The sequence below is a fragment of the Cimex lectularius genome, unplaced genomic scaffold, assembly GCF_000648675.2.
Source record: "Cimex lectularius strain Harlan isolate CLEC.00 unplaced genomic scaffold, Clec_2.1 scaffold32, whole genome shotgun sequence".
Taxonomy (NCBI): domain Eukaryota; kingdom Metazoa; phylum Arthropoda; class Insecta; order Hemiptera; family Cimicidae; genus Cimex; species Cimex lectularius.
This window is the reverse complement of record NW_019392689.1, coordinates 148,334-174,574: the sequence shown is the minus strand read 5'-3', so window position 1 is coordinate 174,574 and position 26,241 is coordinate 148,334. Positions and strand designations below refer to the sequence as shown.

The window sequence follows — 26,241 nt, the reverse complement described above, 5'->3', positions numbered from 1 at the left end:
TCGCTTCCAACAATAAGCAACAAAATACGAGTGTCCAGGTTTTTGTCTTTGATTTTTTATAGATTTTTTCAAAATTTATTGTCTTAGTCAAAAACAAATTGTTGGATGATGATATTCACCCTTTCATAATGTAACAATGTTTTAGAACCATTAGAATACTGTAAAAACTGGTGAAATTTAGACGTATTACTCTATATATTTTACAATGGTTGGGTTATTGCTGTGTCAGGTCTTTTGGTTTTTTGGGGTCGTCTGTGGAAGGCACGGTAGAAATTTGGGCTCATTGGGTCAGTGGAAGACTTGGACTTTTCCATAGTGGTGTAATATTGCAAATATCTGTCTACATAAAAAAATTAATTAAATTAAAAAAAGACCATCGCAGTACCCTCCGGGCGGCGAGGCAGGTGCCCATGATAGACGGGACACCCAGCCTTTTTACACATTTATTGCTATTATGGTTCACTTAATTATATTGGGTTAAACTTATTATTTGTGATTAAATTTATTCCACCAGGAAATGTTTTGGTTTAGTTAAATCAAATTTTAAATAGAAAAATAACCAGTAATATAAATCTTGTAGATTGCTGAGGAAGGAAAGACTTTTCTTAAGACCCAAAAATTCACGAAAACTTCGAAAATTTTTCAGCAATAAAAAACTGTCTGAAGTTTTGGAAAAATGTGAGATTTTTATTTTTAAAATGTTGAATTTGAATCTGCTCTCTGTTTTTGTATGTTCTATTTCAAACTAATGTAAAATTAGCTTGATTAAGACACTCATTTTCACAAAAACATTTTGGCAAAAAATCCTGTTTTCAATCTTAGGGATAGGACTTTTTTTGTGTTGAACTAAAAGCTCATTTGAAAGTATGTCGGGTTCAAATTCTGGGGATCTTTAACTTACAGTGATTCTGGGCCAACGCCTAAACCTTTGCGGCCATTGACAGCCCAAACAACCTGAATCTTACCTGAATTAATTGACAGAATTAATTCAATTAATTATTCTTTTTATCTAAGGTCTTGGTTGAAATGAGCAGGATTAGAACCTACATCCTTTGGCTAAATGTGCCACTGCTCTGACCAGTTGTGCTATTGTGACTTCGATCCACTTGGACACTTAACTCCTCAACTCAACCTAGCAGAAGGTTGTGGGTTCGAATCCTGCTCGTGACACTAACTTTTTCATCTCAACCTAGACCTTAGATAAAAATATTAATTAATTGAATTAATTAATATGGTCAATTATGACTAAACATATAATGGCTAATAACTAAATTTGTGTAATGCCATCAAATATATGTTTGTAAATATTGTAGTTTATTTAAAGTAATTTTATTATATTAATCCATATAAGTTTAGCTGCCTTAATTGATTATATTAATTATTTTATTATTTTTATTTTTTAATTTTATTATTTTCTTTCAGGAAGCTGAATTATGTCTGACTGAAAAGAGTGAAAGGAAAATTTTTGGGGTGAAAAATTTTATCTCTATCATCCTAGAATTAGTGGCAAAAGCAAATTCAGGTAAATAAATAAAAAATTACCATTAAAAACTAAGTAAATTCGAATTTTAATATATAAATCAGTTGTAGGTATACAGTTTTAGATTGTTTATTATTAATACAAATATTAAGCCGTTTTAAGGCAGTTACGACACTAAAAATAGTAAATTTGTTTCACAGTCTCCATTTTTCCAATACATATTTGATATTTAGGTTTTTATTGTTTGGACAGCAGATTGTCCATTCTGATATATATTGTTATTCAGATATCGTGAGATGCGGTCGGGTCTCATGATATCTGAATAACTATCGATTAATGGTCACTAATCTCTACACATTCTGATATATAGAACTTGGGGCTAAACATTTTATTATAATTAAAAAAAAAACACATTTTTAAATCTAGACATTATTTGGTGTGGTTTGTTTTAACAATTAATTTTAAAAAAACTGATTCATTAGGAACATTTTCAAAACCTCACTTGTCTCATCTTTAGAATAGAATAGAAATTATATATTTGCGTTCTATACAACCAGAAAATTCAATTGAAATAAATATAACAAAACTGGTACGGAACCACCTGCTTTCAGTAAGTAAAAAGTTGTATTTGTTAACAGGATGCCTGGTTACGTTATAAATTTTGAAAAGAAAAAATACATCCACATTTGTTTAGTGGTCATAAATGACCATATTAATTATTCCAATTAATCATTCTTTTCATCCAAGGTTTTTGGTCGAAATGAAAAATTGGTATCACAAGCTGGTTTCGAACCCACGACCTTCGGCTCAATATGCCGCTGTTCTAACCACTAGCTGAAAGTCGTGGGTTCGAAACCAGACATGACACTAATTTTTCATCAAAAAATACACTTGTACACAAACAAAAACTAAAAAAAAGTTTAATTATACTGTTGGATAATTTAATTTATTAGGGCTTTTATAAAGGGTGTAAAGTTATTATAACTGTTGTAATTAATTTTATTTTTATTTAAAAATCTAAGTGCAAAATTAAATGAAAATTATAGTATGCGGTAGTTGTAACTTTAGGCATTTGACATATATGCAAATGTCTGGTGATTAACAAAGTATTATAGGAAGGAGGGATTTTATTGAATTTAAAGAGGTGAATACAAAATTTTTTTAGGAATATTTGTTTTGAATTGAGCCATCCCTAAACCATCCCTAAACTTCATCATAGAGATGCTTTGTATGATATCTTAGAGGTTTTTAAAGAATAAGTTAGAATAAAGTATTATTAGCAATCTTTAATATTTTTATGTAGCAATTTCATGCATCAAGATTTAATGATATTTACATCATAATCAATTTTCGTACATAAAGTTTTTAAATTATTGCAAAAAAAAGACAGGTATCATCTGCATAACTAATAATCTTTGCAGCTAGTTGAAGTTAAGCATTTCATTAATATAAATTAAAAAAAAATAGGACCAAGTACTGTACCTTGGGATACAACAGATTTAGTTACAATATAAGCACTTGTCATTGTCTGTTTTAGTAACCTGCATTCTACCAATAAGATATGATGTAAAGAGGACAAACACTGATCCAGAAATGCCAATATTTTTGAACTTTCTAATTAATGATCCACAGAATTGAATGCTTTACTAATGTCCAGAAAAACCCTATAAACGTAATTTCCGCAATCAATTTCCCTGAATATATGATTAGTAACCTCAAAAAAAGCTTGCTAAAGTGAAAAATTTTAGTTTGCAAAGTAAGAGTTTTTGCAATTCCCTTTTTACTAATTACTGATTTTTATAAATTTAACTTATATAATTAACAAACAGAATTGAACCTATGATTTCTTGCAGCCTGCTGGCAATTCCCACTTTTCTGTAATTGACCATAAACTTCCAGCAGGCTGCAAGAATCACCTGGGGTCAGACCAGTGTTATTCATCTATCCACCAAAGTTGGGCTCCAGGGGCTGTCAAGAGCAAGGTCATTTCAGCCCCAAATGGATCAGTTTTTAAATTGAAACTCACACTCTCACTCACTCTTAAATACATTCTTGCCTATTTCCATACCATCCACTCAATTAGGATGGAGTACTCGCGAGTACCCCCACATTACATATTCGTGCTAAGAAATACATTCCGTCTCAACTATGCTCTCTATATTGTGTCATTGAATGACACCCTTCAATTAAATTGGACCCATCGAGCAACCTTTCTCTATATGAATGCATGGGCTTTATCCCAAAAGTAAGGGTCTGAAATTCTAGGTTAGGTGAATTTGATTATCTTTTCTGTGATTCAGATCCTCCAAGCTTCTATTTTTGACAGTGCTCGTGATATGGGCCAGTGTCTCTGCCAAACAGGCCCACTGATGCTGCCACTTTTTTTCAATCGTGTTTTTTAATGCGTTTTTATCATCAAATGGCTAGATTATGGTGATTAAGCCCTCAGGTTGGGATGTCTCGACCTTCGCCATCTTGTCCGCTCATGTTATATTTTGATGTTGGAAGTAGTGACTTTTAACTGGTTCCTGATCATTTTGGTCATCCTATCCTTATTTTTTCATCCAGTCAGTCAGCTTCTGGCCGTCTCCACGGGCCAGTTTTAACCAAAATTATGAGATAATAATTTTGAATTTTATTGCGAAAGCAAATTAATACAAATTTCATTCTGTATGTGATGTTCAAACAGGTCATTTCTCAGTATATTGCATATTAAAATACCATATAAATTTATTAAAATGTTGGAAAGTTAGTTTTGTTTGCTTTCACTTAAAAAGCTATAGACAAGCTTTTTAGAGGCTTGTGGGAGAAACATTTTATTTATATATTCTATTTTCAACAGTGTTCATGATACGTGAGAGCATCTCTTTCAATCTGGCCCACTGATGTTGCCACTTTCTTTTAATCGTGTTTTTTATTGCGTTTTTAGCATCGAAGGGATGGATAGTTCATTATGTCCCGTCCTTTGCCATATTGTCAACTCCAAACTCTACTGGCTGTGGTGATCTTTGATGGTTCCTGATCATTTTGGCCCATATTTGTTTTTTCCCCCTAGACACTGGTTCTTGCCGTCTTCGTGGCCAGTTTTAACCAACATTATGAGATAATAATTTTGAATTTTATTGTGACAACAAATTAATACAATTTTCATTCTGTATGTGATGTTCATACAGGTCATTTCTTTGTATATTGCATGTTAAAATACAAATATATTTATTAAAGTGTTGAATTTTTTTGTTTGCTTTCTCTGTAAAAAGCTCTAGACAAACTTTTCTAAGGCTTGCGGGAGAAACATTTTATTCATAAAAAAATTAAAAACTACATTACAATGTAAAAATCCCTATATTTTAAAACTAGAAAATTATACAATTATCAATGTTCTTCATCAATAAGAAACATATCAACTTTGTTCTTATAATCATCTTGTAGTTTATCCATTTGATTCCTAGTCGCCCATTGATAACTTTTGCATATTTTCTCATCGACGTTTCCGCTGACTAGTTGTGCCTTGAAGAAGAATATTTTGGCTCCGACAACTCTGTTGGACACGGACTTAGGATACTTGTACTTGTAGAAACCCGAAGGCGCATTGCCGAGAAACTTCACCACCATGGAATTTCCGAGCTTTTCTTTGACCACCCTTTCCGCAGTCTCGCGGAGGGACGTTTCACCCTGAGAGAATTTCCCTTGGGGCAGGACCCAATGCTTTTTGGCTCCGATGTCGTCTTCAATTAGGAGGAGCAGCCTCCTGTCGAGTTCCCTGTCGGTGGATTTGGAGTCTCCTTTTCTGACCCCCTCCGCAAACTGGAATTGCTTGAGTTCACTCTGGCACGCATCGATGAAGTCGTGTGTGGTCTGTTTGGGGATTTCATCGACATTCATCGCTGACAGGTCCTTCATCTGTGCCCTTTTATTTTCTTCTTCGATCCTTTTCTCGAAATCTGATAAGTGGCTATTCTCGAACTCAATTTCTGAGAGGATCCCGGCGACTTTCTTTTCCATATCGGTCAATTCTCTTGATATGACTGGCAGCCTTTCTAGGCTCACGGCGCTGAAAAGGTCCCATTTTTCCTTCTGGGTCGCCTCCGTTGCAAACTGCTTGCAGAAACGGGCGAACCGCATATTCGGACGAACAAATAAGTTCATCCTCGGCAATTTTCTTGTCTTTCCGACTGCCGAGGTTTGCGACAACCTGAACCTGAACGTAACCTTGACAGTTAACCGCGGAGAGGTATCAAAAGCGGCATGTGGACCAAGCTCAAACGTACCTGTCTAAGGTCATGAGAATGACAATTCCTGTTTGACTCGGTCATATTAGAAATAGCAAATATAATTGATTAAAATATATAACTTCGTTTATTTATAAACAAACTTTACCATTAAAATGTTATGTTTAATAAAATTTGGATTAAAAGTTCAATAATTAGGCCTTTTTCAGACGAGGAGGTTTGGTTGAATCAACTGTGAAGACTTTTCTTTGCTGGTTTCACACCAGGCAACTTGTGGAATCAAGCACTCTTCCCAATGGGTGGTCACTATGATGTTAGAACCCGAGGAAGCAGGAGCACTTCTTCTGCTTGCTCTTCTGCAAAAAGAGAAGCAAAAAAGGAGGAAACCCAGTAAAGAAAAGTGTGGGTTTATCCATTGTTATAAACTTGGGAAACGGGCTCTTTCTCTCAAATACTTCTTTTAATTTTGTCGCTCTACTCCTCACATCTCATGTCCCATATCGCGGGACTAATTGAAATATGTTCAATGAACTGCTCCATATTGAAACTTGCAATTGCAACACTTTCCATGGTGAACTCAGTTGACTTAATTGGGCGATTGGTGTGAAGGACAAATGCCGAGCAGTGTCTTTTGAGTTGAGTCAACCATTGGGGATGAGAACGTAAGCAGCACTTGCCTGCTGATGAGTTGACTGCGTATGAAAGGGTTGGGGCAATTCCCAAACATTTTGCTACCACATTACACTCCTTGACACTCGTCCGTTCAACTAGTTGAATCAACAAGTTGCATTGTATGAAAGAAGCCTTAACTTCCATAAACCAAGCTTCTCTGGACATTACTGATGAAGTGGTTTTGGAACACATATCAAAACTAGACTCTAGAAATAGTTCAGGACCTGATAACATTCCATCATACTGTTAAAAAGCTGTAAATTTGTTTTTTTTTTCCACCTGTGCTTTCATTATTTTTCAATAAATCTTTATCAGTTGGTGTTTTCCCCACCCTCCTCAAAGTGTATGTATCTTTACATAAGAATGGAAATCGAAGTGACATTACAAATTATAGACCCATATGTCTGCAACAGTAAAAACAAAAGTCTTTGAATCTCTGATTTTAAAAACTGTTGGTCCTCTACTAAATCCTTACATAATACTTGAACAACATAGTTTCCACCCTTCTCGTTCATCAACACGAATCCCTTTTTTCAAGATTTCACTATCAAAACCTTAGCTATGCATCAACAGGTGGACAAAATATATTTAGATTTTGCCAAGGCAAGAAAAAAATCTCATTTAGTGTATCTCAGAGGTCATTACTTGGCCCATTTCTTTTCAAAGTATTTATTAACAATATTTCTCCTTGTTTTTACTCAGTTAATTTCTCCCTCTTTGCTGATGGTCTACCCCCAACCTTGACCACAACTAATTAAGGTTTTTAGTTGAGATAAAAAAGTCAATGGCACGAGTGGGACCTAAAAACCTTAATTAATTGTAATATATTAATTGGTCAAGCGGACCACGAAATTAGTGAACTTGACCACAACCTTGATCACTACATCAGCATAATTACAACTTTTGGTCAATTCTGTCAGCAATTTATAACTCAACTGAGGTCCAACATCTCATCATGGCCTTTTTCAACAACATTGACCCAATATACGGACCTGAAACAAAAAAACTTGTCCTTTATTGTTTTTGTTAAAATAAGGAAGATAGTTGCTGTTTTATTGGATTTAATGTTTTACTATAAAACTACCAGTTTATGTGTAGCAAAAGGGTGAATTAATCACATTGAGAAGGCCTGAGGATGACTTCAAATAAAGTCGAAAGCTTGGCAGAACTGTTTTTGGATCAAGAAACACCCCAAACCAAGATCACTACATCAGTATTTATACAATTGTTGGTTGATTCTGTTGATTTTATTATTTTAGAAGTGACAATGAAACTTAGCTTACTGATATTCGTTTAGTGGATCCTAGACCAGGAATAAGGTTTTTTTCAACTAATAATCTCTTTTGTGTGGGAGAGAGTGCTGACTTCAATACTAAGGACAACATTTGTATCCTAGCATTGCAGTCTGATAATTTGACAGATTAAATATTAATTCATATTATAGTTGAATATAATCTCCCCACTTAAGAGAGCTTCTATGGAAGATCGGGGAAGAGAAAGAAAAGAAAAATAATGTATGACTCACCTTCGCTGTAAAAAAACAAAAAACACTTAGGCTATTTGTAGATCCCAGTTTTGTAGAGTATTTAGACAATTGAGACAAGTTTTTAGTTGATCTCATGAGTTTGGAGAGTTTTTAGAGCTACCTGGCTATGTGATACTATCGTTTTTGTTGCACCCTTGAGATGTTTGTTATTTATTTTGTGTTCATAATAGTTCAGCTTGAAGGTTTGTCGTGTTTGGGGGCCATATGGTACTCAAAGTTAGGTCCTTTGTGCCTATACCCGTACCATTTCCTATACCATAGAAGAGCTCCAGGTTTACCTATTTTTGTTATATCTTTCCAATTAGATCTCTTTTCAACAATTATTTTCAATGGTTTTTCAAAGTATAGTATTTTTTCTGATAAATCAGAAATAGTTTTAGCCATGCCAATTATTTTAACCTGATCAAAAATGTTAGTATTGCCATTTATTGGATGCTTTCTTTCCAATGTCTGATGAATTCTCAATTTCATGATCATCACCATTCTTTTGATGTATTAAAAATAAAAGTAGCAGTGGCAGCTTGAGTATACGTTTCATGTGGCTGTAGTTTTTGTTGCAGTTGTTTTAAAAACACCTGTGACGCTATTCTTTGAGCTGTTTGTAGTAGTTCATCTGCCTATCTTTGTTCTACTTTGCTCAATTGTAAGGTATGTCCATAAGGTCATTTTAGGATTTAGCCTCCAAGTTCTACCTTTGGCATATTCATTGCTCCTGTGAACAATCCACATTGACTTTTGGCCAATAACTACTTTTAGGTATATAACTTCTTTAGAATATTTTTTTTTGTTTGGTTTGTTTCAGCGGCCTGTAAGATTCAATTTCTTTTTTCTGATGAATGGCACTATTGTTGACTTGGAAAATGGAGAACTGAAGCCATTGAGTTTTTTATTTTCTGTACAAGATTACAAAGGGCACTAGTGATAGATTTGCCAGTTTTGTAATTAAATTGCTTCTTATGTTGCGGTGTTTTATCCAATTGGATGCTCTTAACACAATTGTTTTCTCCATCATTTTTATGAGAAAGGTGGTAATACTAATTGATCTGTATGATTTTGGATCTTTGAAATGAAGACCACTCTTGCTCTTTTCATCCGCCTTTTTGTAATACTTCACTTTAAAAAAACAACAACGTAATATACACATATGTTGTGACCATTTAAATGATTTTTAAAAAATATATTAAGTTTATTTACATTAAGTATTTTTTATTTTCAGAAGTACCTAGATTACTGTGCAGTAATATTGTATCATGTATACTAGAAGCTTCAGAAACTCCTCACAACAGGAGGCTTTTTTCAGAAGGATATTCACGGATGCTTCATGACCATGTCCTCTCATGTAAAAAGTACTGGAGCGAGTTAACACTACTGCAATGGATAGGTAAGGATCATGAGTACAATGCCAATATGTAAAAAATTAAAAAAAAAAAAAATAGACCTGCAGAAACTGTGTCAACTGCTCTTGGAGGAGGCAAATTCGGACAAAATGAAATGCACCCTGGTATCTTGTTTAAATTTTGTATGCCTTCACGGTTCTCACATTACAAAGTTTCTACCACACATTCACAATTTGTAAGTATATAGTTCTGGTTCTAACTTTTAATTTAGCATTTATTTTGGTCTTTTTTTTTTAAGGTTAAAGGAATTACCTAATTTTCTAAGTCAAATGAGTACCAGTCAGATGCCTGGCTTGCAACTGAGTGTTATCCAATTATCACTTACTATTTGTAAAAGGGTAATTATTAATTGTTTTGATAAACAGTTATTTGGTATTATAATCACATTTTTTTCCAGATCAAAGAAGAATACAGATACTCGGTTTGTAAATTTGGAGAGATTGCGTGTCCTTATTTAATCACACTTTATGAATCAAGAGATGTCATCAATAAAAAAGTATTTAACAAATAAAAGGAAAATAATATTAAATAATTATATGATTAATTTGTGTGCGTATTTAGGAACTAATTGCACAATTGTTAATTGAAATAGTAGAAGTACATCATCCCTGTGGTGTAGCTAGCAATTCTCCAGGCGCTCTTGCATTTTCCTGGGATGATTGGACTAGCCAGCTAAAGACACTTTACAAGTAAACTACTTGAGCAATTAAAAAATAAATAAATAACAATAATTTAAACAACATTGTAATTTTTTTAGAACATTAGAAGATGAAATATTTAGTATATTGAACTCAAAGAATGTTCTTTCTCCTTACATAGTCCATCTAGCTGTTATTTGCGCCAAACAGGTGATATTAAATTCACCTCAGCTTAATGGAAAAAAACAGTATTAATGTATTTTTTCTAGGTATTTTCAGAAAACTATGCCAAGCAGTTTGGTTCTCAGGAATCGATTGATTTCAGTTTTGACACACCGTCGACGTCAAAACGACGAAGGCTCAATTCTGGGATTGACTTCTTGATCAGTACAGTCCAGACGAAACCGATTGCTGACGTCGCTCCTTTGTAAGTAAAACTAACAAGCAGAAATTCCGCACATTTATGTTTAGACATTGTATGTTAATATTTACAATTAAATTATATTGGACATTTGGTTTAATTGTTTTTCAGGCTGATATTTTTAGAAGCGTTAATGGAAAGATATCCCGAGATGTTTACCGAGGAAGATTTTCTCAAATTATTGCAGTACACTTCTGAAAAATTACCTATCTGCACATTGACAGTTGTAACTAACCAGCTTTGCAGGTTTGTTTTACCCAATAAGATTGTACTTAATTTATGTTTTATTTGTTATATTTTTGACCAAAAAATAAAATCATGATTTGTTAAATTGTATAACAGAACATCTAACACTCTCCTTATGAAGTTTACCAGACATATCTATGTGATAGATATGTAAAATGCTTATCAATAATTAAGAATATTTTTTTAAGAATTGCTGTTCAGCTTGTAAACCTTGAAGAAGTTTTAATAGACAAAACAGAAGGCTATGAAAAAGAAATTCAGAATTTGTGGCTGAATATTTGGAACACAGCCATAAAGTAAGAGAATTTATTGTTAATTTGTTTGTTTGTTCAAAAAATAATTAATAAACAACTTCCAGCTTTTTACATTTCTCAAAAGAGATAGGATTGAAACAGCCAAGCGAAGAAACGCACCCTTTAGTCCGAGCCTTGATCAGAAAAGGTTTTCAGACTTTTATGGCCGATTCGTTGCTGAAACTTTATTTAACAGGTGTGCTCCCGTTTGCCGAAGAATCACTCAAGACTTTTATATGCCTGTGCCAAAACGGTGTCATATCAGAAACACCAGAGGTAGCGTATTTGAGTAAAAATATTTTCAGCTCTTAAATTTTTAAAATCAAAGGTGAGGAAGAAGCTCTTGGAATGGCTTATTATAAACAGAGTACTCGACGATTGCTCTTCAGCTGTGTTGTGTGGACAAGCTATGTTCGCTCTTTTGCTCAAATCAAAGTTTCCAAGCGATGAAAAAATTGTTCCAAGTCCAAAATGGAGGGAATCTGAGTTGTACTTTTTGTCTACCTCTCTTGAACAACTTCCAAAAACAATAGTACAAAGCAAAGGTAGCAAGTGATATAAATAAAAAATATAAAAGAGTGTTGATCAAATCAAATTTCAGAAAACAACTGTAATGCTTTGATAGAATATCCTCAATTTTTGAAGGAAACCATACAAAAATTAAAAGAAAAAGAAGAAGAATTTATTGGAATGAATGATCCTCTTGTCGCCCTTCCTCATGCGACTGCTCTCGTTGTCCTTACTTCTTTAGCTCTTCAACATAAAATATCTGGCTCGGAAGAGTGGGTTTTTACATAATTTCTTTTTTAAAAATTTTTCCATTTAATTCAACCGACACATATTTCAGGATTAAGAAATTGCTTGACAATTGCTTAGAACTTCTTTGGCCATTTTTAACAAATCAACTGAAAGAGAGCAGGGAAGAAGTGATGAATGAGTTGCTCATTGCTGCTAACATATTTTTCCAGGAAATTGTCAAACAACCGAGTTATGTGAATAATAGAAATGTGGAAAAAATGGCGCAGCACGTTTTTGTTTTTTTCATTCAGGATTACAAAAGTTCAACAAGTAAAGTTGAAACCATTAAAATTCAAATATATAATGGATTTTTATTTCCTGCTTATAATGATTGTTCTTTTAGCGAATTCGATGCTGACCCCCTCTCAAAAATTTGCGTTTGATGGTAAATATCTTTTTTCTCTTTAGTAAGACTCACGTTTTCAAATTTTAATGGTTGATTCTAGGATTTGAAGAAGTGAAGAAGGTTAATTACGAAGATGTTCCATTAATACAGCTCAACTCTCTCAAATTAATTTTAAATTTGGCCATGATTAACAGCACCTGCAACGGCAATTATTGTATTGAGGATTATCTTTTTACAGTTTGCAATGACACAATTCAACCTACTACATTGAAGGGTTTTAAAATTGTAAGTATTGTTTTTATTAAGTATTGTTTTCATCCAATATTTTCACTTAAAATGGTTTTGTTTAATTTTAAATAGATTTTGATGGTTTTGAACACGATTCTTGCCAGAAAAAAGCTGCCTAATAATATTTTGACAAAGGTTTTATTATTGGTCAGGGATCTTTACAGTTCCAGGTTTAAACACCACGAAGAATTAATTGTAATTCTTAAAATGACTATGAGTAAGTGCTTGATTTACAATTTATTTTCCAAGTTATTTACATATTTTTAAAAATTGTAGATGTTATTCCTCATGTGTATGATAGTAATGATATAGACCACCATGAGGATCTTTGTTCGCTCATTTCGACCTGTTCTAAAGTTATCATAGAGAAAAAAGATTATGGCCCTGAAATAATGAAACATTTTGTCGACGTTTTGATTTCAATGGTCAAAACCGACAGGAACAACAAGTGGAAAATAGAGCATGCAGGAAACGGCATCAACTTGCCCACTGCTTTGCAAATTTTAGAATTTTTCAAAAGTCCGTCCAATCAGGTGTGAATTTTCCTTTAAATAATTTCAAACAAATTACTCATCGTAATGACTTTAGGTCAGGTTCAAGGCAATCGAACACATTCCTATTATTTTCAAGAACGAGGTAGTATCACAGGACCTGATGGAAATTCAAATGGAAGCATTTACCAGACTTATGGAAGCTGTTTCCGACCTTTTCACCGTCAAGGTAAGACAATTTTTATAAATGACTCCAACTTTTAGAATTTGTTTAATGACAAACGTAACAATAAAAGGGTGGCTTACCTGAAGAAGACATCGAAGAAGAAGCGCTGAAAAGAAGTTGTTGCGCCTTAAAAATAATCGCCACCATCATAACCAATTCCTATGTTTGGAGAAGAAAAGCTTTGTTTAAATTGTCTACTTTAGTTTCATCAAAAAATATACAAAGAAGTATGTTGAACCGTTTTAATCTATAATAATTGTCTTAAAATTATTATATTTTATTTTTTAGCTTTAATTCAGCGGATTCTCAACCAAATCCAAGTTGATATGAATCTATCAAATGTTACAATGCTGTTGGAACAAAATTTGGATCACATTGTTCTTTCTTGGTACGAGCTGTTTAAAAATTTTAAGGTTTGTGGTACCCCGGAAATGGATTTTTTACAATATGGATTTATATATTTAAAAAAAATATTTATGAATAAAAACTGTAGTAGAGTTTTATTTACTTCATTTGCAACCCTAAACAGGGGTTTATATGCCTTGTAGGTAAGACAGCTATTAGTTAGTCAGACAGAAGATTGGCTGAAAAGTGAACATTAAAAAAAAAAACTTTGTCAAAACCGGCATTGGGCCCTTCTTCACATGTGGATTTGTTGAACAACCCAAATGCATTTCAGCATTGTGCCACTTCCTCACTGAAGATGGCACAGTGCCGAGTAGTTCAACAGACCCAATGCCAGGTTAGCGTGGGTTCACTGACGTGCAAACCAACACGCAGCATCAATTTTAAAATGTAGAAGATAATAGATACTTAATAAAATGATCATTCAGTGATTTTTGTTATTAATAATTGCATACATTTCATTGTTAATGATAAAATCTAAAGGACTAAAAAATTAAAATAAATCCATTAATAAATTTGTAGGATTTCCCTTTCAGTTTGATGGGTTGTATAAGCAGGACTGATTTTTTCACTGATTATAAACAATTTCTTGTGCCGATTGTAATATCAAAAAAAGACAAGGCAGAGTTGGATTTTTTAGCCCTTTCTATAAATATGGATAGATCAACATTAGTCCAGGTACGTGTGCTATTTGTGTCTAATGTGAAAAAAAAAAAAAAATAAATGAGTTTTTTTTAGGAATGTTTTCCTGAAGTTGTGTCGTGCCTTTTGCCGAAATTTTCTCCAGCAACTGAAACGATGCAGCAAACATTGTCTATACATGCATTCATCGAACAAATCATAGGTATTAAAACATTAATTATATAGGTGTAACTCTTCCTTTTATTTTGGTTGTTGCTGAATTAATCATGTGACGGGGTATTTATTGAATTTCACACCCTCTTTCTTTGTTTTACTTTTTATTGCTTGAATGTGTTTTGGGACCACCACCATACTGCTTTTCAAGGCTTGTTGGTGCTCAGTACAGTTTATAAGGATTATTGAATTTTTTCAGGATCCCATAAGTTTCAAGAACTTTTAACGGAAAAGTTCGAAAAAGTTCTTGTTTGCATTTTTAGCAAGCTGCACGACTTGCATTATTTCAACCAACTCTGCGGCGACGATCATTCAGTTGCTTTTCCGGAGAAAACATCTTTGAACATAGACTACGAAGGAATTTGTGCCGCACTTTCATACCTTCAGGTAATGTGCTGGTTTAAAGAAGTAAAGGGGGCAGTTTTAAATTTTAATTTCTGCTTTCAGAAAACAAGCCCAGATCCAAATAGGGAGCTGTTGGTACTCCTGGCTCTTGAACATCCATTACATATACATAATACAATGCACACTCTGTTCACGTACATAACTGTGGCTACTTGTGATGAAATCAGGTAAAGGTTATCTCAAAAAAACAAATCTAAAAATAAATAAATACAGTGCTAATTTTAAATCGTTGTTTTCAGTATAAAGGAGGTAAATATATACTCAAAGACCAAAAACAGACACACATATTTTGAAGTTTATTAAAATCCATGTATTTCTATCATTATATTAATATACTTATTTTAATACAAACCAAATTAAATGAGATAAGAAATTCATGAGTTTTAATAAAAATTATTTAATTCAAAGTGCCTGTTTTTTTGTATCTGTCTTTTGAGTATTTGTATGTTGTTGTTTCTTGTTGAAAACCGATCAAATTTCACATGTTTACTATAGATTTTGGGTACTGGTCTTTCTTATTTTTTGTGATGGTGCGATCAGAAGGACATTTTCTATTGCAAAACCAAACCTATGATTTTAGACTCAATTGAGAAAAAATTGTTGAAACCATTATTGAAATAGTTGGGTATGCCAATTTGAATCCAACATGAAAAAATGTATAAAAGCGTAGTAGTGATTGAAATAAGAGCAACATGTGGCTGAATGGTTAGGGCGACCACTTGTATTTGCCACGCTAAAGTTCTGGGTTCAAATCCTAGCAGAGCCCATGGCTTTTTAATTGATTACAGTATGAAAAAAGTATTGTAAAGTGGTTTGACTCCTCGTCCACAACACCCAATGGGTAGTTGGATGTTAAGCCCTCATGTATGACAGGAAATACTTTTTTACTTTTACTTTTTGGGTTGATAAGATTGAATTTTTCATATTTCAGTCCAACAAATACCAAGAAGTAGATGGCAATAGGTTAAAGTAAAATTTATGAAGTCACTCGTAGACCATACACATGAAGTTTGTTCCGTGAAGTTACATATGAATGATGCCCACATCTAAAACAACAAAGTTACTGAATATTAACTGTAGTTTTCCATTTATAGAAATTTGTTTTATTGATTTAACATCATGAAAATTTAAAAAAAATGTCCATAATAATTAACCGTCAGGTTCCTTGTTAAAAATACATTTGTGCAGAGAGGTGATGAAACCAAATGCTTGCCCAAATTGTGGCTGGAAATAGACCTCACCTACCATATCCTCTCGTTAGAATCTTTAGATCGTCTACAATAAAAATTATACAAATAAAACGTATGGAACATGGAATAAAGAAATGCTTTGAAATTTGACAAGAATGTAGTTATTTGAATGTTCCAAAAATTTCACCTCCTACTTCAGCATGATTTTTTTTTAAATTAGCTTATTGGCCATAAACCATGTGATACCCATGAACTGTCACAAAAAGGGAGAACCCACCTACCCAGCGCCCGGCTTATTGCAGTTCAAATGGCCCAAAACTTATCAGCCAAGAGTACAAAAAACATACATAAAAATTCAGAGTTTAAAAATTTAACATTAGATGAACATAATAGATTATAACTGTAACTCAGAGGGGCAAAACAGCGAACCAAAATGAATCAATATGGCCTCAGAGTGCATTCTCTCCATGTTTGTGTACCGGCAGCCCATTCACCAAATCCACCCATGTGCCCAAGGTATATCTTGTCCTTCTGACCCATTTGGAACACGGGCATTGTGCAACTGTGGCTGTGCTGAAGAAACTGGCCTATGGGATTCAGAGATACTAAAACTTGGATGCTATACCTACCCTGTCTTAGAACAATATGGAAAAGTTCTCTGATATATAATAATCTGTGGAAGAACATACTGGAAAAGTCCCGCACCGTCAAGTAACAATAACAACACGCAGAAACTCGCTTTATTTTCTGTTGTGAAGATTACAATCTGTACTTAATATGAAGTGTCTGAAAAAGTTGGTAGAAAAGGTTATAAAAAAGAACTTGCTCTTCAAAATCCCCAACAAGGAGATACTCAATATGTAGAATGCACAAAGAAGTATACAATTTACAGTCGAATCTTAATGAATGCCTTAGAAAAGGAGGAAAATCAATTTTGGTTCCTTTACTAAAAGGCTTGAATGTTCTGTTGGTTTTTTCTATATTTCGACCTCAACAGTTTAACCACTGCGTTAACTCACCTGAGGAATGATTAAAATAAATCCGAAATGTTGAGGATTGAAAGAAAAACTGGTTATTTTTTTGAGATGACCTATTATCCCACCTTTGAGAAGGAAAAATCATAAGTTCTGTTGGTATGAAGTTTCACCCTAGAAGTTGAACTCTGAGACCTGAGATACCCTGTACAAAACCAATCTGCTTCCCTTTCTACACAGTTTCACTCATTTATTTATTTTATTGCAGTCAGGGTCACATGACGCAAAACTGAACAGTCAAGAGTCATATATAAACATCTAGAATTTAAAAACTACATTAGATAAAAAGAATAGATTATAGCTAGATAATAATTACAATAGATAATAGTAAAACTTTTGGCACATTTATATACATATGCTTATAAAATCATTTTGACTACTGATAAGGAGCCATAGAAAGGGTCTGTGACATCTCCATATCAATTAATGTGCCTAACTACCTAGAAAAAGCATAATTACTTATAATTTGTCCTATGTTGGGGCTCATGGGAGCGATATCAGTGCTGGGGGGGGGGCCTAATTCCATTGCAGGTTAGATCTCCTATGGTTGACTTTTCACTTTTTCTCCATATATTCTTTCTACACTGCTGAAAGGGGCTGACTGACTTCAGGGAATTTACAAATTTAAATTTGAGTCATTCACGGCAAAGTCGAATTCTTATACTATTACATAGGCCAGTCTAAAATCATTACAAAAAGAACTATCAACATCTAGACTGGTAGAGGAAACCGTTGAACTCATTAATAGGACTATCACCAGGTATGAGAATAGGGTAACCCTCATATGGATACCTGCTCATAAGGGGTACTATGGCAACGAGGAGGCGGACAGCCTGGCCAAGCAAGGATCAAATACTGCATTTGTCGGGCCACAACCGGTATTACCCCACTCTTTAAGCACAGCAAAAGAGAGTATAAGTAGCTGGGGCATGAAACAATTCCTTAAGGAATGGAATATGTCCCCCGGATGCAGGCAATCGAAGGAGTTTCTGAAGGAAATCAAACCTAAAGAAACGAAATGGTTACTCTCTAACTCTAGGAGGGGAATAAGGAGGCTGATAGGTATCCTAACGGGCCATTGCCCCTTGAGAAGACACCTCTTCATAATGGGTACTCTACCAGACCCCTTCTGCCGCTTCTGCGAAACAAAAGAAGAAACGGCTCGACACTACCTCGCAGAATGCGATAGGTATGCTAGGGAAAGATTTAATACTTTCGAAGGAGAGGACATAACCAAAACACTCCCCAGGATAAAATGGTACACAATCCTGGGGTTTGTGAATAGGTCCAAAAGGTTTATGCAGGACTCGTGAGCCGACCAGGTCCGGACCTTTTAGGGATGGGGTACGGGCCTACTCAGGCTTTTAACCCCTCAGGTCCTGGTCGCCCGCCCTGTGTAATATATATATACTATTACATATAATTTAAAGTTCTTTAAATTTGTTTTAGGGCTTTGGCTCTCTCGCAGTATATTGCTTTCTGCTATGAACTTTTAAAAAATATAACACAAATCAAACGGACAGGTGGCTATGTCATTCGCCAGGTCATACATGTACTTCTTATGATGAGCAAAAGCGAATTAGCGATACCCGTGCTCCATTATATGTACAGGATCATCACAGTGTCACTACCGCATTGTGCGATTGTGTTTAATGACCTTTTGACTCACATTGTGCCCACATTAGTGGCATTTGTCAAACAAAATCCTACTAAAGGTATCATTTTAATTATATATAATTAGTATGTGGATTTAACAAATAGGTTTTCAGATGAAATAGCTATGCAAATCCTTGAGCATTTGCTCATCAAATGCAGGTCAATGTTCACCTCGGTGGAAAACCTTGATCCTCTGCCCAATAGTGATGTATTTTTAACGTTGAAGAAAAGTCAAAACACCAAAGATAGCCTGAAAGACGTCATTAAAAATTTCCTCGCTGCCGGTAGCCAGAATTTGGATCCTTCTTATAGGACAGAAGGATTAGAACATCTTTGTCAACAGGTTACTAAAATAAAATGTTTATTTGGTAAGCATGTTAACTATTTACTTGTTTTTTCCATAGCTCATTGTTAAAAAGGATGAGCTGGCCAAATTTTACGAGGAATTAAGAATGTCAAGAGGCTTATCTGAAGACTGCGCCCAAAGTCTTCTACACCGTCTTATAATCTCTTTGATACAGTTGACAACTTCAAATAATTCTGAAGTAAGAATAATTATTTAGTAAATAACTAATTGTCTCTTTAGCGTTGATTGTATGTTTTTTTGGTATTTATTTAAATTTGCATTTCCAGATTACAAAATGCGCAGCCCAGTGCTTGGGGGAGATAGGTCCTTGCAATTTAACAACGCTTGTTTTAAAGCCTGAATCTCAATCCCAGCCACCTTCTTTCTGCAGCAAAGTTATATCTCTCCTTATACCACTCTTGGTATGTACACAGAATCGCAAAAAATTTACAACGACTAAATTAATTTTGTCCAGGTTAACAATGACCCTGAACTTGTTTCATCAACTGCATCGGCTCTCATAGCTTTGATGAAAACAAAAGAAGGTCACCAGGTCAAAGACTCGCTACAGAGAACTGAAAAATGTTATATATCACCGTTTGTTTCCAAAAGCAGCAAGCAGAAGAGCTCGTATTGCGTTGAAATGCATGAACAAAAGCTGAAAGAAAGCTTGCATCTCTGGTGCCCTGATTATATCTATTTGTTGCACGCTGAGTGGGTGAGGGGGCTGACATCTTCAATTCTCAACGCTTTTACAAAAGAGGAGTCTTTTCTGAGGCTTCTCATACCTATAGTTGACACACAGGTCAGTCCTATTGAAAAATGCTTCAAACTCATTTGCATTTTATGTTTTTAATCGAATTTATAGGTCCATATTGCAGAAGAGTTGCTCCCTTATTTGGTATATATGATTTTAAAACATCAAGAAAATTTCATTAGCCAAATCGAACATAAAATAAACGACTTTTTTAAAAAACATTTCAACATGGCACATGGAATAGGAACGCAAGTGGAGGATACCAAATGTAAGCTTCTTTCTTTTTTCTTATTATTGTTATACGTTGGGAGGTATGAATCTTACTTGTGCATCACTGTAATGAATAAATCACTGGCACAAAAAAATTTGTATGAGGGGACCACAGTGGCCGAGTAGTTAGGGTGTCCGACTCGTATTAGCCATGCTAGCGGTCTTGTGTTTAAATTCTGGCAGAACCAGAATTTTTTGTTGTTTTTAATTGAGAATACAATGGAAGAAGTAGATTTGACCCCTCATGCGGACATCTAAGCCCTTTTGACAGGAATTACTTTTTTAATTTTCTTTTTGGCATGTTCAATATAAAAAATGCAGTTGTTTCAAATACATGTTATAATATATCAGTTTAAGAAATATTTTGTTTTATTTTCAGCCGTTAATATTTATATGAACAGGGCATCAATACAGTGCATGCTACGTGTTATTAATTTTTACCGACAACAAGAAGCCATGAGTGAAATCAAGTAGATATTAAAACAATTTTACTTTACCTCTGAAATACAAGAGTGCAGTAGTTTTATTTTATTTGTAGGCTTAGTAAAAAGCTGGGCTTGGATTACCTTTATATTGCTCAAGCCGCTCAATTTTGTAAAGCGTATTTCACCTCAATTCTGTATGCTGAACTTTGGGCTGAACAAATATTGAGGTAAGCTTTTATTTATATGTAAGAAATGTGCCTGTATACAATTTTTTGTTTTTAAAGTGATTTCCAAATCCCGGAGGACTTGTCTAATCTCTCTCCACTTGAGAAGATAAGCCAGTACAAGCCTGAGGAAGCTATCATCCTTCAAAAACTCCTGTGGGAGGTGTGCTTGATCCATCTCGCTTTCTTTAATTGTTAATATTCAAACTGTTCCCATTCTCCTCAGGGATACAAAGAAATAGGTGAATTTGATGCGGTTTACGGATGCGGAGACATCCACTTAGTCGAAACGTCCGGGAGGATCAAGTTCTACTCTCAAATGGGCCTCTGGTCTAAGGTTATTGAGCAATGTGAGCTGAGCCAAGATCCCGCATTCACCCAAGGTTCTTGAGCTGATTTTACGTGATAAAATAATTTTTTAACGCTTAATTTTTTGTGCTCAGATTTAGTGGACGCTTTAAGGATGAGTGGGAAATTTACGATTGCCAAGCAAGTTGCAAATGACAAATCAGATTACGAATGTGCTTGGAGGCTGGGAGACTGGTCATTAAATCTGCCTAAAGAAGGTCAGTCTTTGAACTTATTTGTCAAACAAATCTGTGATGGTTCTTATACATGTTTTATCCTAAATTAATGCAAAATTATTTCCAACTATTATGAACAAGTCTAATTATGGAATTTTTTTCCTAAATATTTTTCGTCTAATTTTTTATTGTTTGTTTATTTTTATCTTTACAACTAATGTAAATATAAATTTACTAATTAAATTAAACAGTTATAATCAGAGATCAGATTTTTATGCATTAAAAATTACCAAAATATGCCATAAAATATGCGGTTGAAAGCCCTCTGAAATATGCAATAATATGCTGTATTAATTTGTTAAAATAAGCAATGATACGCAGTAAACCAGTTTTTTTTAAAACTATTATAGTAGCTTTCAACAGAAATATAGATAATTAAATGAAATAGATATTAAAACTTTAAAACTAAAAATAATTAAAATTTACAAGTATTTAGAGTTTATTTACATTTAGCAAAAATATTTTCTCACTTACATAATTAAATTGTTTATGTTATACTAATTGAGTATAATTAATGTTAATAAACCAGTACTTCTCTAAATTGTCTTCCGTGAAATTTGGCCTATGGTTACTTAAAATTTGTGTGAATATTGAAATAAGACCTAAGAAGGGGTTTTGTATTCTTTTATCAGTATTCCTAGGACTTTCTCTTCTCGTTGTTGTGGCCTGTTTAAGTTTTGTTCGAATTTAACTGACTTAGAAATTATAAATGATGGGGTGAGTGTGGAGTTCAATCCTTTTCATCAACTTGTTGTTTTTTTACAGTTTTTAGTATGCTTTCCCCAAAAACCAATAAAATAATTTAAATATTTTACATGAAAAATGTGATTTTATGTCAAAATCCTTCAAATATGCGATATTGTTCAAATACATGATTTTATGTGATATTCATCAAAAATGCAAAAATATGCTCTATAAAATTTAACCTTTGGCTTCCTAGATACATGATTTGGATAGATAATTGATTTCCTTGGTCGTATTGGACCACATTTTCCTTGTGCACTTAGAACATACCTTAGTGTAATATGTAATGTTTGATACATGTTTTATTAATTTTTTTTTCTAATTTGTTTATAGAAAATTATAGTGGTTTGTTATATGGTGCATTGAAAGCAATACATAATCAAGATAAAATCACCGCTTGTCAACTTGTGGATAGCGCTAGGGTGTTGGTTGTGAACAGTGTCGAGCATGCAAGCCTTGAAGTTGCAAACAACATCTATCAGCCGTTATCCAGACTGCGAGCACTTCGAGTAATCTTTTGAACCTTATAATAACTAGCCAAAAACGCCTGCCAAATCTATTCCTTATTCTTTTCTAGGAATTGGAAGTCAGCTGTGAAAACAATGGAGAACTACAGTGGAAAAATGAGGAGAATGGTCGATGGGTCGATTTTGAGCCGATTTATTATCAGAGAGGGATGTTGATGGATAGAAAAGTTCTTCCTGAAGTCTGGCTTAACTTAGCCAAAAAGGCGACCAAATTTGAATCATACTTGATAGCTCAAAGGTGATAAATACAACTTCAACAATTCCTGGGCATGTTAAAGAGTTTTTGGTTGCTTTAGGTGGCTTGAAAGTATCGAGAAGTTGAACCCTAGGAAAGATGTTTTAGATAAGGTGTACCTTCAAAAAGCACAGCTTGCCTGGAAAACCGGCGACTCTTTAAGGGCAAAGTAAAAATTGATCAATAAAATAATAATTGGATGTTTTAATTAAATTGCTTTCTAGATATTTAATTAAAAAGGTGATGGATGAACAAAATTATACTGAATCGTCTTTATTGTCTCAAGCGCTTCTCACTTACGGTACCTGGATGGCAGAAAGCAAATCTGAACAGGCTTCTGTTATAATACAGAAATATTTTGAAAAAGTAATTTTTTTTGTTTGAGGGGGATGATTTTATAAGTTTACATTGAGTTTGAATGAGAATTTTTTCAGGCAAGGTCAGTTAGTGAAAGAAACAGAAAAGAAAGATTGGCGGCTGCTGATTGCCTCGCGAAATATGCTGATTCTGAGTACCAGAGGTTGATACAGTATTTTAATTCAAAGGAATTTAGCGAGAAGGTATAATACTCTGTGCATTTATTTAAAATGTTCAGTTACTCTAATTTGGGACCTATAATGTATTATTTTCTGGATCTTTTAGTCTCCACACAGTGTTGTGTATATTTAACCAATGAATTTTTTCCCAGTGTGAAAATGCAAGAGTAAGTCAAAAAATGTTAGCTGAGTTACAAAAAGGAAAGGCCGATTCTGTTGATTACATTCGAGTGACCAAGACGTACGAAGTTCAAGTTGAACTCGTAAACGAGGAAATGAAGACTTTAAAAAAAGAGATACACACTTACCTCATATTGGCCCTAACGTATGGTACATTAGCATTTCGTCAATAAGACAAATTTTTGATTTGTTTAATAAAATTTTCAGTGAGTACATCAATTGCTTGATACTCGGTGAAGGCGATTCAAATGATCTCAAGATGTTCCGCGTTGTTTCGCTCTGGCTTGGCTTGTCAGACACACAACACAAAACCTTAGAAAATGAAATAAACAGGTTCATGCAGAAAATCAATTCGCACAAATTCATACTAATTCTATCGCAGTTGGCAGCAAGGATCTCTGATGAGAAATCTGCCTTTACTTCAGTTCTCAACTCAATTTTAAGTAATTAAACTATTTTTATAAGTCTGTTTTTCTCTGCATTTTAGAGAGAGAAATACTAGAGCTAAAACTTAGCTGTACTACATGTGATCATCTGGTTCTTTACTCTTTCTAAGAAATTATTTAATCTTTAGAATATTTGTTTCAACAATGTTACTTTTTTCATATTTTTTTTCTAGTACGTTGCTGTAAAGAGCATCCATATCATTCAGTGCCGATCATCTTAGCCTTAGCAAATTCATATAAAGATGTAGATTACCTCCAAAGGGAGAAAAATATTTCATCGAAAGCTTCTTCGAGCACTTCAAAGGAAAATTCAAAGCCGCGTGTCCGTGGTGCTTTGTAAGTCCTCATAACACCTCTGTTTTAACATTGTACTGATTGGATTGGTTTTATAAGGCAAATTTATGAGGAGCTGTTGAAAGATAAAAATATTTGTGAGATAGTTCTAAAGATGCAAGAGCTCTCATTGGCCTATATAAGCCTTGCCAATTGCGACATCCCAAGGTCTATGCGTCCAGGAGATTACAAAATAGCAACTGGGGAACCTATAAGAAAATTAAAATGTTTAAACATTCTCCCTTGCTTATCGATGAGCATACCAGTCAACAAATTAGGCAACTATAGTAATATAGTTTGTAAGTTTTTATTTATATTCAATATTATTTTATTCAATAATATTTCTAACTAGTTCGATTTTTAGCCATTCAAGGTTTCGCTGAGGTTTATACCCTAGTAGGTGGGGTCAATCAGCCCAAAAAAGTCAGCTGCATCTGCTCAGACGGTGTTACGAGGTACCAGCTCATCAAGGGCAAAGATGATCTAAGGCAAGATGCAGTGATGCAGCAGGTCTTCACAGTCATGAATATACTACTTAGAAGTGAAGAAAGTACAGCGAATAGAAAACTTCTTATTAGAACATACAAGGTATTTAATACTTACTAAGCTGTTGTGGATTTTTATTTTTTATTTTTTGTCTTGAAAATATCCATAGATTCTTTATATGCATCAATAACAGTGAAAATAAACCTCCATACTTCTTCCCGTATTGAAGGGAAAATAACTTTTTCCTTGCTTCTTACATGATCTAATTTATTAAAAGAATGGGAAACTTTATGGATCATTTCTCATAGTGATTATTGTTTTAGGTTGTTCCTCTTTCTCAGCGAAGTGGATTAATTGAGTGGGTGGATAACACAGAGCCCATCGGTGTGTACCTCGCTGGAAATAATTATAGACAGGGGGCGCATAAAAGATACTATCCGAAGGATTTAAGCACTTTGGAATGCCGCCAAAGAATGCGAGACGTTGCTAACAAGTACGCACAATTAAACATTAAACGATTACATTGTAGTTTACATTAAACTTTTAATTTTAGGAAGGCAGACATTAAACTGAAAGTATTTAATGAAATCTGCTCCAAGTTGAATCCGGTCTTTAGGTATTTCTTTACTGAAAAATATCCGACACCGACGCAATGGTTTGAAAGCAGACTTGCTTATACTCGCAGGTTGTTTATTTTGTTTTATTAATTAGTTATTGTAGTATGTTAAATTAATCTCACAAAATTTTAGTGTTGCCACTAACTCAATGATTGGATATATTCTTGGCATCGGAGATCGGCATGTTTGTAACATCCTCATGGATCTTAAGACTGCTGAAGTTATCCATATAGATTTTGGTAAGGATAAAAAAAAATATTTCAGGTTGAAACATAGGATTGTTTATTTTTTATTTGAATAATTTTCAAATTTATTCTTACAGGAATTGCGTTTGAACAAGCTAGAATCCTTCCAACACCCGAGACTGTGCCTTTTAGATTGACTAGAGATATAGTCGATGGTATGGGAGTGACCGGAGTCGAAGGGGTTTTCAGGAGATGTTGCGAAGAAACCCTAAAAGTACTGAGAAAATGTCAGGAACCAATTTTGACTACGCTTGAGGTGCTTCTTTACGATCCTCTATACACGTGGACGATAACACCCAAAAAGGCGCAAACGTTTCAGTCCGAAGATGGATCTAATTCTACCACGATCGATTCAGGTTTGTTATATTGATAAAAGGTATAAAAGCCATGGTTGATGTTAATGCATTTTTACAGAGGAAAAATCGTCCGAAGAGTTGAACGCGCTTGCAATGTGGGCCTTGCAGAGGCTTAAACAGAAACTCGAAGGGCGGGAAGGCGGTGGTGCAACCGGTGTCGAAGGACAAGTCAACTATCTCATTAACACGGCCACAGATCCTGCCAATCTAAGCGGGCTCTTCCAGGGCTGGCAAGCTTATCTTTAAATTCATTTTTTAACTTTTATAATTAAATAGTAAATAATTTATTTAATAGTTCAATTTGTATAACTGTC

The 26,241-nt window shown here is 34.1% G+C and overlaps 2 protein-coding genes across 3 annotated transcripts in view; one reads left to right on the top strand and one right to left on the bottom strand.

Annotated features, from left to right (window-relative positions):
• The window catches only part of LOC106664980 (serine-protein kinase ATM-like), a 27,849-nt gene extending 1,608 nt beyond the window's left edge, over nt 1-26,241 (top strand). The window contains exons 3-53 of one of the 2 annotated variants that reach the window (XM_024225867.1): nt 1,423-1,522; nt 9,144-9,308; nt 9,364-9,499; nt 9,563-9,662; nt 9,722-9,820; nt 9,886-10,013; nt 10,082-10,172; nt 10,232-10,389; nt 10,495-10,629; nt 10,818-10,925; nt 10,988-11,198; nt 11,251-11,467; nt 11,524-11,704; nt 11,770-11,990; nt 12,064-12,105; nt 12,167-12,351; nt 12,427-12,571; nt 12,631-12,887; nt 12,943-13,074; nt 13,142-13,298; nt 13,360-13,459; nt 14,013-14,154; nt 14,215-14,320; nt 14,531-14,718; nt 14,779-14,903; nt 18,410-18,675; nt 18,730-18,959; nt 19,021-19,161; nt 19,250-19,384; nt 19,438-19,767; nt 19,831-19,987; nt 20,369-20,459; nt 20,528-20,641; nt 20,699-20,801; nt 20,865-21,021; nt 21,082-21,204; nt 22,300-22,475; nt 22,544-22,731; nt 22,790-22,897; nt 22,953-23,094; nt 23,163-23,288; nt 23,417-23,589; nt 23,652-23,887; nt 24,064-24,226; nt 24,284-24,522; nt 24,588-24,811; nt 25,033-25,202; nt 25,263-25,394; nt 25,459-25,565; nt 25,649-25,927; nt 25,986-26,241. In XM_024225867.1, the coding sequence (XP_024081635.1) occupies nt 1,423-1,522; nt 9,144-9,308; nt 9,364-9,499; nt 9,563-9,662; nt 9,722-9,820; nt 9,886-10,013; nt 10,082-10,172; nt 10,232-10,389; nt 10,495-10,629; nt 10,818-10,925; nt 10,988-11,198; nt 11,251-11,467; nt 11,524-11,704; nt 11,770-11,990; nt 12,064-12,105; nt 12,167-12,351; nt 12,427-12,571; nt 12,631-12,887; nt 12,943-13,074; nt 13,142-13,298; nt 13,360-13,459; nt 14,013-14,154; nt 14,215-14,320; nt 14,531-14,718; nt 14,779-14,903; nt 18,410-18,675; nt 18,730-18,959; nt 19,021-19,161; nt 19,250-19,384; nt 19,438-19,767; nt 19,831-19,987; nt 20,369-20,459; nt 20,528-20,641; nt 20,699-20,801; nt 20,865-21,021; nt 21,082-21,204; nt 22,300-22,475; nt 22,544-22,731; nt 22,790-22,897; nt 22,953-23,094; nt 23,163-23,288; nt 23,417-23,589; nt 23,652-23,887; nt 24,064-24,226; nt 24,284-24,522; nt 24,588-24,811; nt 25,033-25,202; nt 25,263-25,394; nt 25,459-25,565; nt 25,649-25,927; nt 25,986-26,173 (8,127 nt within the window). In that variant the 3' untranslated portion in view covers nt 26,174-26,241. Of the gene's footprint in view, nt 1-1,422; nt 1,523-9,143; nt 9,309-9,363; nt 9,500-9,562; nt 9,663-9,721; nt 9,821-9,885; nt 10,014-10,081; nt 10,173-10,231; nt 10,390-10,494; nt 10,630-10,817; nt 10,926-10,987; nt 11,199-11,250; nt 11,468-11,523; nt 11,705-11,769; nt 11,991-12,063; nt 12,106-12,166; nt 12,352-12,426; nt 12,572-12,630; nt 12,888-12,942; nt 13,075-13,141; nt 13,299-13,359; nt 13,485-13,998; nt 14,155-14,214; nt 14,321-14,530; nt 14,719-14,778; nt 14,904-18,409; nt 18,676-18,729; nt 18,960-19,020; nt 19,162-19,249; nt 19,385-19,437; nt 19,768-19,830; nt 19,988-20,368; nt 20,460-20,527; nt 20,642-20,698; nt 20,802-20,864; nt 21,022-21,081; nt 21,205-22,299; nt 22,476-22,543; nt 22,732-22,789; nt 22,898-22,952; nt 23,095-23,162; nt 23,289-23,416; nt 23,590-23,651; nt 23,888-24,063; nt 24,227-24,283; nt 24,523-24,587; nt 24,812-25,032; nt 25,203-25,262; nt 25,395-25,458; nt 25,566-25,648; nt 25,928-25,985 lie in introns of both variants that reach the window. The other variant, XM_024225866.1, reaches the window with a different exon arrangement.
• Nucleotides 4,804-5,712, bottom strand: LOC106665083 (39S ribosomal protein L46, mitochondrial). The gene has a single exon (XM_014391274.2). It carries the CDS (start codon nt 5,624-5,626, stop codon nt 4,853-4,855), a length of 774 nt encoding a protein of 257 aa, XP_014246760.1. The 5' UTR covers nt 5,627-5,712; the 3' UTR covers nt 4,804-4,852.

Bases quoted from the DNA above. Each gene is read 5' to 3' on its own strand.
- LOC106665083 (XM_014391274.2), bottom strand. From the start codon at position 5,626: ATGAACTTATTTGTTCGTCCGAATATGCGGTTCGCCCGTTTCTGCAAG.